The sequence below is a fragment of the Aspergillus lentulus genome (genome assembly GCF_001445615.1).
Source record: "Aspergillus lentulus DNA, contig: Alt16, strain: IFM 54703, whole genome shotgun sequence".
Classification (NCBI taxonomy): Eukaryota; Fungi; Ascomycota; class Eurotiomycetes; order Eurotiales; family Aspergillaceae; genus Aspergillus; species Aspergillus lentulus.
In genome coordinates, this window is record NW_028322113.1 from 4759771 (window position 1) to 4772106 (window position 12336).

At 49.8% G+C, this 12336-nt stretch overlaps 3 protein-coding genes across 3 annotated transcripts; 1 reads left to right on the plus strand and 2 right to left on the minus strand.

Moving 5' to 3' along the window:
• Nucleotides 1-4065: 4065 nt before the first annotated feature.
• Nucleotides 4066-5082, minus strand: ALT_9020 (putative nicotinamide N-methyltransferase; the record flags this gene model as incomplete). The annotated part of the gene is made up of 1 exon (XM_033563849.1): nt 4066-5082. One exon carries the CDS (start codon nt 5080-5082, stop codon nt 4066-4068), a length of 1017 nt encoding a protein of 338 aa, XP_033419740.1.
• Nucleotides 5083-7678: 2596 nt separating this feature from the next.
• Nucleotides 7679-9307, plus strand: mfsA (glucose-inactivated glycerol proton symporter STL1; the record flags this gene model as incomplete). The annotated part of the gene is made up of 1 exon (XM_033563850.2): nt 7679-9307. One exon carries the CDS (start codon nt 7679-7681, stop codon nt 9305-9307), a length of 1629 nt encoding a protein of 542 aa, XP_033419741.1.
• Nucleotides 9308-11236: 1929 nt separating this feature from the next.
• ALT_9022 (uncharacterized protein) lies at nt 11237-12070 on the minus strand (the record flags this gene model as incomplete). Its single annotated transcript, XM_033563851.2, has 2 exons — nt 11237-11302; nt 11357-12070. The coding sequence occupies 2 exons, from the start codon at nt 12068-12070 to the stop codon at nt 11237-11239; spliced, it is 780 nt and encodes a 259-aa protein (XP_033419742.2).
• Nucleotides 12071-12336: the final 266 nt, after the last annotated feature.

A 12336-nucleotide genomic window follows, 5' to 3' on the forward strand; every position in this document is an offset into this window, starting at 1 on the left:
TGACACTCAGGCCCATAACTGAACTGCACCTCAAGGTTTTTGGGATCTCAAGAACTAATCATGTCTCAGAGGTAAAACATGAGGCAAGCCTTTAGGCACAACGGGCCGCTGTATCGATGGGTTACACGATCTCCCAAAGCAGTCGGCTCACCACCAAACGCGAACTGCCGATATTACAGGGATTATTGTTCAAATGAACTGCAATGCACATAAGTTTATTATAGAAAAGTAGTCCCCTTTTATCCGAGATGGATTTTACATTGTAGTCCTCTTTTAACCGAGAGTGATTATATACTTGTTGGTCATTGCCTTCTAGCGATGTCCCTAATGGTTCTAAAGGGACCTTTATGAACTACTCTTTTCTATATCTAGAATCGGGGCGACAACCCTCTATCAATTCAAAAACTCAGTTGTTGTTCTTTGATCATTATCATCGTAGGGATGTCCACCCTAATTATTCTTCTATCGAAAATCACTAACCTCACTTTTCCCTTGAAGGCTTGCGTGTCATGTTCAATACGATGAGTTTCTCGGTTCTCTTAGGGGGAATGTTATTCCTCGTCCAGCTTGCCACGGCGCTCAACAATAGCCTGGCCGTGACACCTCAGATGGGATGGAGTACGTTTTCTGCTATGCTGAGAGATATATTGGCATACAAACCGGAAGATTTCGGTATGCTGTAAGATTAACGCTTACGCCTCTTCCGCCTACAGATGACTGGAATGCTTTTGGTTGCGGCCTCAGCCAGAGTCTGATCCTCTCCACTGCACGTGTTATTAAACACACTGGCCTGAAGGATCTGGGTTATCACTACATTGTTTTGGATGATTGTTGGTCTTCTAGTCGTGGATCGAATGGAGTTCTCATTCCAGATGCCACCAAGTTCCCAAACGGAATGAGCTATCTGGGCGAGCAACTTCATGCGGATGGCTTTGGCTTTGGAATCTATTCCAGCGCCGGAACAAAAACGGTAAGAAACACTCCCTCCCAAAAGTGGCTTTCAGATATATTGTTCTTGTCTCTTCAAATATGACAGTAAAGTTACTCATTCATCTACGTGAAAAGTGTGCAGGATACCCCGGCAGCTTGGGTTATGAAACAATCGACGCGCAAACTTTCGCCAGATGGGGGGTGGATTATCTGAAATATGACAATTGCTGCAATGAGGGTAAGGCTGGAACGCAGGCAGCAAGTTCCGCTCGGTAAGAAGAACTTCTCTTTTCTCGAATTTCGTTAAAAAGCGATTTGAAAGTACTATCTGATACATTGATCTACTATGCAGGTACGCAGCTATGGAACGGGCACTCGCAGCAACTGGCCGTAACATCCTCTATTCCATCTGTAATTGGGGTCAAGACCAGCCCTGGATCTGGGGCCCATCCGTGGGTAATTCCTGGAGGATCACGGGCGATATCTCCGATAACTTTAATGGAGATTCCTCAGCATGTCAAGTGTAAGCAGCTCTGCCCTTTTGGCTTGCTCGTGCCCCCCGGTCTGATCTGAGTATATAGCCCAAATTACGGTGGATATGATTGTTCTGTGATCAAGATCGTGTCAATGCAAGCTGCGATCTCATCCTATTCAGCCAAAGGCGGCTGGAACGACATGGATATGCTGGAGGTAGGCAATGGGGGGATGTCTGATTCTGAATATGTTGCACATTTTAGCATGTGTATGACAACCCGGTCCTATTTCGATCTGTCGAGTTTTAGCAGTTTTACTAATTTTTTCTTTTCCTTGTTCAAGGGGCCGTCTCGAAAAGCCCACTAATTATGGGAAACGACATGTCTAAGTTAACGCCGAGCGACTATTCCATCCTTGCTAATCCGGCAATTATTGCTGTCAATCAAGATCCACTGGGAGTTGCAGCGACCTACCGTTGGACACGCAATAACGTTCAGCTGTGGAGTGGCCCACTGGCATCTACCACTGGAAGCTCAATTAACGATATAGTTTTTGTATTACTTAACACTGGAGGCTCTAGCACGACAGTCTCGGCCACTCTTTCCGACGTATTTGGTTCTTCGAGTGTCCCTGCATCTCAGTTCGAAATCAGGGATTTGTGGGCTTCAAGGCTAAGTGACAGCCAGGCACGAACTATTCTCAGTGACGGTGCTTCTACACATCCTTCCTGGCTTTATAACGCAACTGCCCAAAGCTACTCCACCGGTCTCTCAAAGGGAGATTCTATGCTGCTTGGAGCGGCTGTTGGCACGGTTTCAGGAGCTACTGGGACTATTTCTCAGTCTGTCCCTGCGCTTGGATGTAGAGCTTTTAGACTTCGTGCCGTTTCAGGCACAGGCACAGCGACATCATCCGCTCCGTCTACAACAACTACTACCTCTACCCAGCCTCAACAGACGAAATGGGGACAATGTGGTGGTCAAGGTTGGACTGGACCTACTCAATGTGTCCCACCTTCCAGTTGTCAAGTGCAGAACCGTAAGTTTATGAACTGTTGACAAAATTGAAATCACCTCCAATACTAACAGTCTTCTACCTTTGCTCAGAGTGGTACTCACAGTGTCTTTGATCAAACGATAAGTAGTGCAGCGTTTTGTGAACTAGCCTGTTACCTAGGCTTCTTAACAACTGGTTATGGAGTGTGGGTGAAACACTGCTATGTTCTCGGATCTTAAGCGGGAGGGGGTAGCGAGAGTCTCCAGTGTTGCTTTCATGACATCAGGGTTCGACCTAAAGATCGTTGAACATGTAAAAGATAAATTTCTTTAGCTAAGATAACATATACTGAGAGTATTCATGTATGTGCTTTAAGGAGACACAGCATATATTAGGACATGTATTAGTAGAGTAGCAATGGCTGCCCTATTAGCTTAGCCGCCGGGTGTTAATGAATTGTGTGTGTGTGTGTGTACAGGTTACCAGCACGCTGACACAGCAGCAAGCCTGAGGATGGTGACCTGATAGTGATTCCCACGACATAATTAGGAACCGCATTAGTGATGAGGGAAAGGTTTTATTATCTTCGCTGTACTACCAGCACCAGCTATATGAGCGAAGCGGAGTTTCGTAATTTCTAATGATCAAGTCCACAAGCAAAGATCGGTTTGTTGCCCAGCCAACATGGTTATATAAATACCTCTGAGCACGTCTCAGAAGTTAGAGTCCGAGCAGTCCCCAGTTATATATATCCTAGCACGTCTTTTTAGGATCTTAATTATAACCAGGCCCCAGATCGCTAGGCATTTAGAAACTTATGACCTAATTTTGTAGGACGCACAAGAGATGGTATGGGTTGATAAATTTGTGCTACTTGTCTACCGAGTAAGGGCTATCACAGTCTCCAAATAAGGGATGCCAAAGTGCCCTTGTAGGAAAAGGTATGCAGTCAATCTATGGCTTTCTATAGGGCATGAAGTCGCCTAGTTTATGCAATACCGTGGCTTGCTGCAGGGCATCTCATACCACAGGCAGGTCGCAGTCCACGGAAAACCGTGGCTTGCCTAGGAGAGAGACATCAGTACGGGATCATTACAACTTGAATAGGAAGTAGCACTCACGTTATTTTGGTCTGCGTTCGCATTGAGCAGATCCGCCAGTGGGACCATGCCCTTGGACAGCTGCTCCTCTTCCTCATCGGTCATATAGCCACCCTTCCCGTCGCCCTTCTACGACCTCATCTTCGGGCTTGCGGCGGGGGGGTTCGACGTTGCGCTGGACAAGGGGACGTTTGATGCGGTGTCGCTTCGGAGACGGTCATCCAGGGTGAGAGGCGCGTGTGCGAGCGGTACCCTGGTATTTTGCGGCGGCCCGTCTGGAAGGGTGGGTTTGCTGTTATTGACAGGTGCATTTTGGACTGAGTAGGAGCTTGTTGCGTGGTTTACGCGGGGCGATCAGGCCCAGAACGAGGATAGATTGGTTGTGTATGGGACGGTTGAGTATGCGCGGTTTCGGGTTGGGGGGGAGGGGCAGGAGGTTTATACGGTGTGCTTTTAGCGTGTCTAGATAAAGTATAAGTATTTGGTATGGAAGATCATATATTCATCAGTCATGGGAACCACATCTATGCAAGAAACAAAAGACTGTACTCCGTACAGTCTGATGCTACTCTCTCCTTCGTAAAAGAGCAACCACACACCATCTCCGCCGATTCTCCGGCCCCTCGCCTTCACGCTCGGGCATCCACTCACGCCGCACCTCGCCCCCATCCTCGCTGGTGGCAATAAGATCCCGCTCGTGGATGCGCTCGATCTCCAATCCATTCTGCACGGCCGTCTCGAAGAACCACGCTACAATCGCGCGCCCCGTGTGGAACCCCGCCACGACCCAGACCATCCCGCCCGGCGCCAGGAACCAATTCATCGTGCGCACCAGGTTCTCATGCTGCGAGCGCACCCAGTAGCAGTCAGCCGCGATGATGCGGGTGAAGGTGCCGCGGTGCGCGACGGCCCACGGGTCCGATTCCAGCGTGCCCCATTTATGCGGGTGGCTCGTGACTTTAGTTTCTGTCGTCGCCAGATTACGTCGAATGTTAAAGTCGATAGCGCCGGTTAATGCAGGCGACGACGGGTGATCAGTGATGGTGACAGCAGCAGCGTGCGCACGCGCACAGATAACAGAAGGCAACGCAGCGCCAGCGCCGAGTTCCAGCACGCGCTCGCCGCGCACCGTCCACATGGCCGTGTCGGCGTCGAGCTCGCCGCGCGCGGCGAGGGTGTCGGCCTTTTCCACGCCTTCGGCAACCACCATCGCAGCGCTCCAGAGGAAATGTGCAAACAGCTTGCGGCCCTCGTCGACTGTGTTCACGCTGCCATCTTCTGACGGCAGGCCGACGGCGATCTCCGTCGAGCGGCGCTCGCTCTGGCCCGGGTAGGAGGGCACCATGATCTCGAGGTCGCCGTAGCGCGGTGAGGTGTACAGGAGGCGCTGGCCGGGGTCTCCATGGAAGGAGGGCGCGTCGTCGGGGAAAAGATGGGAGAGGAAGGCAGAGAATATGTCTTCAGCGGAGGAGTCGTCGTTGCTGTTGTCTTCATCGTGGAAGTCGAGGGGAGGGGCAGACTCAGTGGAGATGGAAGATGCCGGTTGGCGGCGGGTTAGCGGACGGATGCGTGAGTGGAGCATGTTAGATCCCTTCCCGGATGGGGGAGAATCTCCCTTGAAGTGTTCCAAGTCCAAGTTGTCGTGTTGTGCTGCATACTAAACGGAGGACGCGATTTCGTGGTAGAGGGTCTTTGGCGTAATCTGATTGGCGAATATTTTGGCGGTGAGAATCTGCCCGCCGAACCCTTCCGCCTGGTCACATGAGTTGATCTCGAGCCATGATGGGCGGTCTTTGATCTGCCAGCCCATGCGCACAGCCAACATTCGTGAGTCCTTTCGGCACACGTAGCATACTTGGAACCGGAGAAAATCTCATGCAGTTGATATTGTCGGCTGCTCGGATATAGGCTTTGTCGTTGGCATGTTTTGAACTTGGAGCCCCAACTTGACATGAGAAATCAAAGTCTTGTCCACACAGGCGTGTGCTAAACTGACGAAACTTGTTCTTTAACCATTGAAGAGACATGGCAGTGATTTGGTCATTCAGCTACGCGGTTCTGCGATGATGCTTGGATATCGTTAATGGCGTCAATTACAGGTCGGGTCTGATAACTGAGCAACGGATGCAGTCGTACAGGGTTGTATTTTCCTGTATTTTCCTGTAGGACGGGAGAAGGTACCATTAAGGAGCGAGAAGGAGCTTCGGCTCTCAGCCGCCGCCAAAGACGATCATGCCAAAATCAGATGAACTCTCCGAAACTCATTGGATGGTGGCGTTCTCTCTCCTGCCTCTCGGTCTCCTCTGTCTATCTTCTCAGCTCGGCTTCCTGCGTTTAGCATACTTCTGCCTGCCTTTCTCTCTCTTCTGCCTACACCTGGCGTTCCTCTGCCTTCAGGAAAGCGATTGCAGTCCGGAGAGCTGCATACACTCATTGTTTTGGTGGGAGGGGGAGCGGGGGACCCAATGGCGGTATTGCTGGATACATTAGCCAGTGGTGAGGTTCGACTTCACTTAGTCATTATTTAGTAAGCTAGAGATCATTGAATAGGTTGGTAGTGCTGGCAACCCAATAATAAGTGATGATTGCTTTCTCTCAGTTGGCACCTGAAAGTGTCGGTGTGAAAGCATTAATCTGTTGAATGCACTGAGTAGATTGGCTGCTGGCCGATCTTCACTCCGCCGGGCCATGGTTCTAACACCAGGCGACAAAACTGCCCTGGACTGACCCATAACATATCTGAAGCCACTTACGTATCCCGTTTCCTTTTCTGAGGTACTACCGCACCATCCCCACATTCAAATTCTGATCTCATTGTCAAATTACCAGTAGGTCATCCACCGCTTTGTGCGCCTTTTCTCTTCGCTCCTGGTATTCATGTTGAAACAGAGGATTCTCTCCAGTAGCCTTTGGAATTTGGCCTTCGCAAACAGAAGCTGATACAGCAAACAACTAAAAGATTGCAGAGTACCAAGCACGGCCACCTCTTGGACTCGTAAAGACATTATGTCAAAGCCCCTAGACTTTCATTCCAATGAACCGTTCCACAAGCCTCCGAGCACACCAGCGCACATCAAAAAAAGGTCAGGAAAAGGCAGTGACGTCACTTCTGCCTCTCTCACCTGAAAAAGGCTAAACCATTACGCCTCGACAGATATAGTTAAGGAAGGATGTGGGCCATACGGAGTACCCCACCTAACCCCCTCGAGGCGATGGGGGCAGTTTGGAAGGTAAGCCGAGATGACCCGGGCCGGTGATCCCCTGAAACGACGGTATACCACGTGCAGATGGTCAGCCCCGGATATGAGGAGTCCCGCTGTGAGCCCTGGGGCGCGGACCGACCTGACCGCGTGGCGGGTGGCTTGACACAAAGAGACACTTAAGCGAAATTTCCCCTTGTGTTTCGCCACAAGGGATTTTCATGTCATTGGCCCGAAGGTTCGTAAGTAGCCGGGCGCATTCGAACCGGCGTTGAATTTGGGAACTAAGCAAAAAGTTTGCGACGTCATACTGGGGCGACTAAGTCCTTGGCAGCTCCAGATGCAAACTGTATAGTAGAATGCAAGTATGCATAATATGACATCATGTCGCAAAGGGGAGGAGAGTATGCGATGATTGCGATGACTACAGGGAGCTAGCAGAGGGAACAAGGAAAATGAGAAAGAAAGATGGATGAAAGGTCTGAATGGATCTGTAAGCATATGAAGGTCGTAGGACAACAAGCATGCGCGCCAGAGAGCGAAACCACCGAAGGCCTAAGTCCAAAGAGGGGCAGGCTCCCGTGAATCCATTATTACGGAGAGGAAATAACGGTAGAATGTCAAGTAGAAATTTAGCCATATGCTAAACCTACACTGGATACTGGAAATCAGGCCCTAGCGGCCTCAAAATTAGTCATCCACACACACGCTCCAGGCGATCTGCAGAGTACCAAAGTGCCAATTGGTTCCGCCAAGTGCCAAGGGAACGGGATCCTTGGTGCGTCTTCCCCTCGGGAAGGGTCGCTGAACTTGCTGTTTTGGGGTCCGACTAAGGTTGCAGTAGAAGTCAGTATTGCTATAAGACCGCGAATATTTCTGCTTCCACGTACTCCTTCCTTCCTTACTACTTTTTCCCCAGCTTTCTTTTACCCCAACTCCACCCCCACAAACTGACGGCTCTTTGTTCCTGCCATCAACATGTGGACGACTACCAGCGGCTTGAGTGGTCGGTCGCTCCGGTTGAGCGTCACCTTTGCCGCTGTCATGGGTTTCTCTCTCTTTGGCTACAATCAGGGCATGATGGCAGGCCTTCTCAACGGCGACGAGTTTGTTAACTCCTTTCCAATCCTCAAAATGCCCGACAATCCGACTGGGGCGCAGAAACACTACGTCGATGTCATCCGCGGTGCTGTCACATCCTGCTATGAGATTGGCTGTTTCTTCGGCGCGTTATTCTCCATGTTCTTTGGCAACAGACTAGGCCGCACTCGTCTGATCTTCATGGGAGCCAGTGTCCTGATCGTTGGCGCCCTGATTACAACGGTCTGCTTCACTGGTAATTGGGAAGTTGGCCAGTTCGTCATTGGCCGTGTGGTATCGGGCATTGGAAATGGCATGAACACGGCCACGATCCCGGTCTGGCAATCGGAATGCTCCGGCGCTCACAATCGTGGCTTCCTAGTCTGTTTTGAGGGAGCGATGATCGCCGGTGGCACGTTTATTGCCTACTGGGTTGTCTTCGGCATCTCGCACGCCGCGGATTCTGTCCAGTGGCGATTCCCTGTGGCGCTCCAGATCCTTTTCGCTCTGGTTGTGGCCACCGGTGCCTTGATGCTCCCGGATTCCCCATCGTGGTTTGTAATGAGAGGACTTGACAAGGAGGCTTGTGAAGTTCTCGGTAAACTCAAGGGCGCATCCCCTGATTCCGATGAAGTACTTCACGACTACAACCTCTTGAAAACGGACATGGAAGCCTCAACGAGCGTGCAGTCAAACTGGAAGTTAGTATTCACATTTGGCAAAACCCAGGAATTCCAGCGCCTTCTTATCGGGTGCTCTGGTCAGTTCTTCCAGCAGTTTACTGGCTGTAACGCTGCTATCTACTACTCGACATTGCTCTTCCAAGAGAACCTGCATATGGAAAAATATCTGTCGCTAATCATGGGCGGAGTATTCGCGACTGTTTACGCCCTTGCCACTATCCCGTCCTTTTTCATGATTGAAAAAGTCGGCCGTCGAAAACTATACTTAATTGGTTTTCTAGGCCAGGGGCTTAGCTTCGTTATTACGTTCGCTTGCCTAATCAAGGAAACCGAGGAGAATTCTAAGGGTGCTGCTGTTGGCATCTTTCTCTTCATCACTTTCTTTGCATTCACTCTCTTGCCACTACCCTGGATCTACCCACCAGAGATCAACCCCCTCCGTACCCGCACCGTGGGCGCGGCGGCATCAACCTGTACCAACTGGATCTGTAACTTTGCCGTGGTCATGTTCACACCGCTTTTCGCTGGCCAGAGCCCATGGGGTGTTTATCTCTTCTTCGCACTATTTAACTTTGTCGGTTTGATATTCGGCTACTTCTTCTATGTTGAGACCGCCGGCCGTGAGATTGAGGAGGTCGACATCATCTACGCCAAAGCCCATATCGAAGGGAAGATGCCGTTCAGGGTCGCCCACGACATGCCGAAGCTCAGCTTCGACCAGATCATCCAACAGTCTCGCGAGCTGGGCTTGGATACCAACGACCATGGCATGCCTGAGAGGAAGGAGCTTGGCCTCAGCAGTGACAGTGGCCAGGAAACCGAGGAGGTCCACGAGAAGCAGTAACGCTCTTTTAGTGGACGTGCTGTAGTTGTGATTGAAGGTTGTGATTACTCGAAATGGCCCGGCCCAAGTTCCAAAGGTCGGACCCTCCAATTTGCATCTCATAGAACCTGATTTGTATAGATTTTTTGATACACTTAAAAGTACAATATTCTACAAAGCTCACGCCTAAGGCCACTATCTCCCATTGCAGTGCACAAAAGTTAATTGTAAAAGAGAATCAAAGACCAGATACCGGTTTTAATATAATCGTTTAGGGCGCGTATAACCCTAACTTCCGGTTTGCTTGCACATTCAACTCAACAACGCCCGCAACTTGAGGTGCAGTACGGCCCTAATTTAGTACCAATAATGGGACACGCCGAAGTGCAAGCTCGGGAACACATCATGCACACTGAAATAACTTTAAGAGATATCAATTGCCGGTCCTCTCCTCCACAAGTTCGTAAGCTGTAAGGCCATCCTCCTGCCGTTCGCTATCAATGCGGAAATGAAGGTACAAGGAATGTCGAACTAACGACTGCATTGTCTTGAGATCTGCATTCTCTGCCGCAAAATGTAGTGTTGAGCTGCTGTCACTAGTGATATGTTCGCAGTTGGCCTGGGCACCGAGAAGAATCTTGAGGCATTCGTGTCGATTTATGAAGATAGCCAAATTGAGGGGCGTCCACCCTTCTTCATCCCTTCCTATGTACAGGGATCCACCGCCCCCATTAGCTGCTTTTGGCGGGCATTTCACAGAATCACAGCCCCCTCCCCCGTGGCCACATCACCCCCAGACCCCTGCCCCTGCTATCACAGGGGGATGAGCTGCATATTATTTAGTATATCATAGCTGCTGGCCTCCTATAGTCCCTGCCACTGCCACTGTGTCCTAATCCACTGGTATGGTAGCACAATCAGCATGCCCCTGTCAGGATTTCGCCTGCGCTGCTGTTGAGCTAGGTGACCTGCCTGCTACACTAGCCCCCAGGCCCCTGGGATTAATGCCTGCTATACACTATGATCTAGGCTGCACGCTAGACTGGGCTGTAATTCCCTAGCTTTAAGGTTTATAAGATAGTTTCTACTAGGTATGGGCCGTATGGTAGCTCCTGTACTAGAGGTATACCTAAACAGTAGAGATATATATCACTACATCCTAACTACTATAACCCTAGTCTGAACTACCCTATAGGCCCCCTCTGCCCTCTAGGGGCCCTAGCACTATCTAATTCCATGCCAGGATCCCTCTCAGCCTAACCCTAATAGGTATACCCTAAATTCCCTAATTTCATAGCCATGCTAGCAGATCAGGACTCTGCAACTAATATGATCTGATTAAGTATGTAGAGCCAAGTTGAATACTACCTAGATTATCTATACTAGACAGCAGGGGTGGACAGGGAGGGGTAATGCAGTGGCACTGATAGCCAAGCAGCTGACGGGGCCGGACGGAGCTTGCTTGTAGGTGCAAATTCATTGAGGGGGCTGATCCCAACAGGATTTTCGCGGTATAGGATGGCTACAGAGACAGCCACAGGCAGAAGATAGTTGTGAGTCTATGAAGACAGAACCTCGGAATGAAAAGGCATTGTATCGATCGCAGTGGATCCTTCAGTGTGCTATCTCCAGATAGCAGCCGCCCACACCTTAGAAGGCATAGCCATCCACTTGACAGTAAAATCCATAGTGTACGCCACCCATCTTTACAACTAGTTTAGTTGTTAAGAAGGAAGCTTTAATTAAAATATGCTTCTGTATATACTCCTATTAACACAGCATGACTCTTCTGAGTACATTATCCTGGTTCACCGTCAAAACCCCACCTCCTTTTCTGGTGATAGAAGTGATAGAATAGCCCTCATCGGATTGAATTGAGGGGAATCCGGGGGAGCTTATAGTAATCAACCGGTCCGGGCACCATCGAAAGTAAAGGACAGACTTTTCATCTCAGTAAATGCCAGGAATCAGACGATACGGAACGCGGTCCTTGATTGCCTGCCACTGTTCACCATACTTTGATTCGAATTAGTTTGTCTCTCATAACCAGCCATAGACATAGCGACTCACCCTATCCAGAAGATATTTGTCAAGAACTGGAACACCCCGAGTCGCGAAGTCGTAGAAGATGAACGAGAAGACGGCAATCCCCCATGCCCAGCCACCCGAGGTGAATGCATACGCGGCTCGCCAAATCGTGTAAGCGCCGTAGTTGATATGTCTTGCTGCAGAGAATAATCCGCCAGCATACGGCTTTCCTTTGTTGGTGGGATCTTTCTTAAAGGATCGTCTTTGTAGTTCCGAGGCGGCCTCTACAAGAATACCGCCCATGTATAACCCGACACCAGCAAGCAAAAGTCGATACTGAAGAATGCCAGAGAAGCTTAGCCGGCCCGGCGCCTGTGCCGTAACCACCCAGACCGATAGGATAGTATTCAGCGAGTTGCATACAGTGTTGAAGAACGCAATGACAATTGCTGATGATGGTGACATTTCTTGTTCCAAGACGAGCAGGGCGTTCAAAATCTGCTTCACACTGCTACCGAAAGCCATGTATGAAATAATAGCATAATAAGGGTGCAGTTGACCCGTCGAGTCATGAACAATGAGGTTGCGATTCACGGCTGTAGCACCGACGAGCTCGATCAAGCTGGATGCCCAGCCTCGCTGAAGCAGAGCGTACTGGAAAAGAGAATCGGCCGCACGTAGCCCAATAAATGTCAATATGCCCAATGGATTGAACTTTTTCACGCGAGACACATTGTCACGGAGCTTGCTAGGCATGGTGCGTAAGTGCAAGAATCTTCTTGTACAACAACTGCAACTGATGGTAGGGGAAACTTAAATATGATAAAATGGTGCAGTAGCTTTGTGTTCCTTTTTTACTTTCTTCCTACGTAGCACTGGGCTTCAATCAAGCTATATATTTTTCTAAGCGTGTCCCTTATCAAATCCGTTCATCTTCTTACCAGTCAGGCAGAGAGTCTCCGGAAGGGGATTTCCAATAACGGCGGCATCGGTCGTCCGAAGCCCATGGGCTGAAGCTTATG